Source organism: Gossypium hirsutum, chromosome D10 (assembly GCF_007990345.1).
Source record: "Gossypium hirsutum isolate 1008001.06 chromosome D10, Gossypium_hirsutum_v2.1, whole genome shotgun sequence".
Taxonomy (NCBI): Eukaryota; Viridiplantae; Streptophyta; class Magnoliopsida; order Malvales; family Malvaceae; genus Gossypium; species Gossypium hirsutum.
Window position 1 is genome coordinate 54,686,122 of NC_053446.1, and position 5,975 is coordinate 54,692,096.

General features: G+C 32.4%; 1 protein-coding gene across 1 annotated transcript; it reads left to right on the forward strand.

Annotated features, from left to right (window-relative positions):
* Window positions 1-3,516: 3,516 nt before the first annotated feature.
* Window positions 3,517-5,236, forward strand: LOC107916283 (RING-H2 finger protein ATL72). The gene has a single exon (XM_016845462.2). It carries the CDS (start codon window positions 4,258-4,260, stop codon window positions 4,885-4,887), a length of 630 nt encoding a protein of 209 aa, XP_016700951.1. The 5' UTR covers window positions 3,517-4,257; the 3' UTR covers window positions 4,888-5,236.
* The last annotated feature ends 739 nt before the right edge of the window (window positions 5,237-5,975 follow it).

The window sequence follows — 5,975 nt, forward strand, 5'->3', positions numbered from 1 at the left end:
TAGGGACTGTGTATGTTAATCGATTATTTGTAAAATTATAAATAACAATTTGATGTAAAAACTCAATGATTTGGATGGTGATAATTAAACTAAGTAAATTAACTAGATGCAATTTACCTAAATGTATGAATAAATGGCTTTAGCAACAAAAACAATCAACATTAAATGGGCTAGGATAATTATATTAATAAATTCAATTTACTTTATCATGCTTAACAATGTTCAGAAATACTTCCACGTCAACTCGATCTTTCATGAGTTTGGAAACCAAATAAAGTAATTTCGGAGTATTTTACTTAGTTAAATATGCATTTACTAATCATATTAACTAAGACTTTCTTAGCATTTATGTAAGGTCACAGGGACATTTACTTTTGCAACAGTTTAATTACATAAACCTAAAAAATATGCAAGGTAATAGAGCTAACTAAAAATATTACGAACCTCAACTTAGTCGGGTTTAAGGATCTAAATTGAACATTGCAATTTTCAATTATGTGTTTACTAGTCGTCGTCTGGTTAGGATCGCTCAGCTAATCTAAATGCACCCAATTACATATGAATGAAATGCATCGTGATATTAATTCAAAACATGATTGACTGAGGCCTAAACATGTTAAACATGAATAAAATAAATCTTATTGGATTAACATAATCATCTTAGCAAATAGGATTTAAATATCATTGTTGATGTCAAAAACAATAAACTCAAAGAAAACATGATTAAATTAAATAATAATAGGAAAAAGTAAAGTTTATTCAATTCACCAGCCTTTCGAATCTATTTTGACTGATGCGCTCCTCCGTTCTGCTCGATACTTCTTTTGCTAAGGAGTTCCTAAGGTGGTCAGCCAAAGAATGCTTTTAACAAAACTTTTATGGTTAAAGGATAAAAAAGATATGGGCGGCTATGCAAGGGGGAGGAAAACAAGAAATAGAATGTAGAGAAATGTTAATGAGAGAAGAGATATGAGATATGAGGGATGATGGATGATTTGAGAAGTGATAGATGTATGGTATTTATAGGTGAAGGTAAGGGGTAGATTTAGCTAAAAATAGCATTTGAATTCCTTCTTTTTCTACCACACATGGCTGGCCATATTTCAAGGAGAAGGGGATGACTAAGTCTCCTCATTTTGAATTGAAATCAAAGCTATTAATAGCCATAGGGTGGATGGTTTCAACACTGAAGTAGTTGGGTTGATTTCTGATTATTTTCCAACTATAAGGACCTTCAATTAAATACCCCAAAGCTTGCTTTTGGACTGTCATCTACTTGTGTTGAAACTGGGCTTTAGTTCCCCCTTATTGGACGGTTTCTCAATCCAATAATGTAGCAGACATGTCCATCTTTTAGCACCTCTTTTACTAGGTCAAATTATCAACCTCATGAATCAAATTACATGGTCATGTCGTCCACATGAATTAATTTGTGCATGTCCATGTTTCATCCACATTAATCACATCTTCAATGGTCCTCCTACATAGTGAAAATTCACATATTAATAAATTAACATGAAATAATATAAAATATGTATAAAAAATCATGTAATTAATTACAATTTCACATACTTTATAAATTCATGCCCAATATTACTAATTAAGTAAAATTCACTTATTTTAATAACAATTATTTAATATTATCATATTTATTAAGTAAAAAAATGGTAAAAATATGTAGAGAAACCCTATATAATTTTGAGTTTACACATTTACACTCACCCAAATTGACACTTGATTGAACAAAAACAAGAGAACAAATGAAGCAACTAAAAATTATTAGAACTTGGAGTATAATAATTAGTGGAACAACCAAGTAAAATCAAAGATCAAAGAAGATGGTGTCAAAAAGAAAACACAATGGCCAAAAAGAGCCAGATTCTGAAATTGGAAAGGAAAAAAAATGAAGAGAGACTGACGAGAGAGAAAATGAAGGAAACGAGAGGGAATTAGAGAATTTCCTATTCAAAAAAAATATATAACTAAATAAAATAAAATTTAACAAAACTTTAACCCATCAGATTTTCTTCAGAATTGAAACCAAAAATTAAAATAATTTTTACTTGCACACATGGGGATTCAAACACAAGATCAAAGGGTAAGTTAACATCGTACCACTAAATTAGCAAGCTCATTATTGTCTATCAAACATAAAGGAAAACATAAAAGTCTAATAGTAATCTCTGATTCACTTGCAACCCTTAATTCTTCTAACCCTATTTTTGGGATGTAACATTTTGCTTCAATACTAAAACCTTTATAATTCTAAGATGTCTACTAATATAAAATTTTTAATATTTTATTTTTTCAAATAATGAAAAAAAATCTCAAAATTAATTTGGAAATATCAGCTACCTGCCTTCAGTGTTTTTTAAGTTTTTGTTGACATCAAATCATAGGTTCAAACTTGATAATTTCTTCCTTTAATTTTTTTATAAAAAATAAAAACTAAAAGTTAAAAGAAAAACTATAATAAAAATTAAGTATTTTAAATATAGGTTTTGTTTAGTTATATATTAACTTTGAGATAAATTCATTAATTTTTTTATCTAACTAATTACTATTATTTAGAAAAATTCTAATGGAAAAGAAATTGATTAAAATGTAAAAGTAAAAAAAAATCTCCAAAACTAAATTAAAATTTAAAAATTTAACATTTATTTGTACAAAAATATTCTTAAAAGAAAAAAATATATAAAAGAGAAGATAAAAATAAAATATAATTATCATTATTAACATTTTGAGAACTAAGGCTCCTTTAAATGCAAACATACCTTCAGGGCAATGAAATTCCACGAGTAAAAGGAACTTCGATTGAAACACAACAAGAGTTTGACGTGTTTGGCAGGACACCAGTGAAATATTTTAAATATACATTTTAATTTAATGTTTTTAATAATTAATTTCTATTCCCCTACATCTCGTCGCATATTTTACTCTCGCATATTTTACTCTCACTGTTACATTAATGAATTTCACTATTATTGTTAGTCTTAATCTCACCAAAACTAATTTAAACCCTCATCCAAAAAGAGCCTAAGAATCTAGGAACTTTAAATCCTAGGTTCGAGTCATTTATTGTGTAAATCAGAGGTGGTTTCTGAATCTATATTTATTCTAGTTTATGTCGTGGAGCCTTTTATGGATTCATTTTGGTTTAGGTAATTTTGATTATAATTATTGAGATATATATTTGTATATTTATAATTATTGAACATAACAAAAATAAAAATAAATAGCAAAATTATTTTAAAAACTTATAAGCGAATATATTTTAAATATTCCCAAAAGTAAAAATTTTACAGAAACAAATCTAATCAAATTCCAAGAAAAAAAGAATAACAATAGTAATAATAAAATTCCTTAGCCACCTTTGTTTTCTTTCTAATTGTTTGCTTCTAAAGTCCAATCCAACTCTCATGGCTGTCATTTGATCTCTCACTGTCAGTAATAATACATTGGCATACGTTATCTTATTTATTTTTCAATTTAGTGCTTAGCATCTCCTTCCATCTGTAAATATCTTATTTCGGCCCTGCTGATATTTTACTTTCTGAAATTCATGTTTATCACTAATTATTCAAATTCCATCAAATAATAACAGAGGGTTAGAGCTGTAATAATCATCCCCTGCATAGAGCCCCCTTCCCTATTGCTTTCAGGGTCCCATTTATATTTATGAGCTCCCCTCCATTCCAACTCCAACCAAATAATTTCCCGACTCTTGCCTGCTACAAATTGGTAATCAGTAGACCTTGGAAACCCCAAATTATTGTCCTCATAATCTCCATAATTATATCCTTCAGCCCAGTCCTTGTAGCTGGTGATATGATGGGAGTTAAGGTTTTAAGCTTTTAACTGGTTTTCATGGAATCTTTGTGGTGTGGGAAGCCATAGCTTCTATTTTTGCATTCTCACCCTCTGTTGTACTATGAAAGCCTTCCCTTTTCCTCCAATCACCAAAAGGAGATGCTTTTTAATGGTGTCTTTATCTTAGTTGGAAGTTGCTGACAGGCACATAACCCTAACTCTAAAGCCCCGTATCTCCCTTTAGTTAAAAAGCTGATCTACAAGAACCCAATGAAAGAAAGCATAAGCCCTCACTCTCTATATATCAGCTGCAGCTGCGCCCATCTTTGCTTAGCCAAACCCCAAGTTTCAAGCAAACAAGCCAAGGGATTTTAATTTTGTTTCATTGATCAGCAGCAAATGAGAGAGGTGAACTTTGAGTAACTCTTTTTATATAAGTTTTTGGTGATGATGCAAGCTAAAACAGCAATGGTTACCACTCTTTACCATCGACCACACCGCCTTCTCCTCGATACGCAACCGAACGCATCGCCATCGCTACCGAATGGAAGCAGGACGCGCAATGCTTTCGCCAATGAAGCCAACTTTGACACCAACATGGTGATCATCCTAGCAGCTTTGCTTTGTGCATTGATATGTGCTCTAGGACTAAACTCCATTATGCGTTGTGCTTTTCGTTGCGGCAGAAGGTTTGGTTTGGACGCCACGGAAGAGACCGCGGCGCGTTTGGCTGCCGCGACGGGCCTGAAGAAGAGCGCGTTGCGTCGGCTTCCGGTGGCCGTGTATGGTTCAGGGATGGATATGAAGGCTACTGAGTGTCCAATTTGCCTTGGAGAATTCATGGATGGTGAAAAAGTTAGGGTTTTGCCAAAATGTAACCATGGTTTCCATGTAAGGTGTATAGATACATGGTTGCTGTCACACTCATCTTGCCCAACTTGCAGGCAGTCATTGTTGGATCAGGCAACTAGCAGCAGTGATGGTGCAGTGGAGATAGAAAACGGAATCCGACCACATGGAAATTCTTCAGGAGGACAACAAGCTGATGTACCAGTTCCTGCAGATGAGGTTGGTTGATTCTGGTCTTAAAATAGTTCTCCAACCAGATGAGAAAAAAGGGGACCTTAGAGTAGTTTTTCTAATGTTTCTTTTGGCATTTTTAAAGTTAGGTTTGTTTATGCATATGCACAGAAAGAACTATTTATTGCTAATGAATTGTAAAAGTAAGTAAAACTTATATGAGGGTTTGCATACAAATTCATGTCCAGTTGTATGTGACTGTAAAGAGTTTATTAGGAAATATAAAAAGATGAATCATGAACCAGCAAATGGAACAGAGGGACCTCCTTAATTTGAGTTTGGGCAGGGATTTTCTCTTTTCTAATATTAATGCCAGAGTTGGCCTATCAGACTAGCTCATTTAGCATGAGTATTTGTGCTGCAATCCTATGTTACACAGGACTCAGGTGTGAATGTCAAATACATATATAAATATGTGCATGACACGAGTATGTTCAGTTTTTCTGCACAAAATGCTTTTCTATGTATTTGGATGATCTCATCTCTTTCTCTCTGTATATGCTTTAAACAAGTGTCCTTCACAAAAATGAAGATTATAAGTAACTTAGTTGCCAGCTGAACAATAATTAAAATCTTACAGATGCAGAGCTTTATTCATTGGAAAGCATCTAAGCACTTTGGAAGCAAGCTCTTGCTATCTAGAATGGTTCTTAGCCTAAATCCATATGACATTTGATTTGAAGTGCTCTCATGATGATGAAATATATTTCTAAATTTATCAGTTAGCATTAGTTCCAAAGTCATTTTCATTTTCCATTTTGCTCCATCAGTAACTTTCTTTATTAACAGCCCTCACTGGAATATTACTATATATATAAACAAAGGGATCTTTGAGTCCCTCAAACACTTCATTTTCTTGCACTAAACCCAATTTGACACTTTTCACCTAATCTCCAACTAGACTATATGTACAGCTACTAGTGGTCTAGTGGTAATAATATATGTAACTTCGAGTTTCATTTGGCATGAGATCTAAGATTTGAATATTATATTGGAATTTAGTTCGTTAGCTATGTTGCACCGATTTTTTTTATTGAAATATTCATATTCAACTCTAGCATCCAACATCCTCCAAATACATAAAA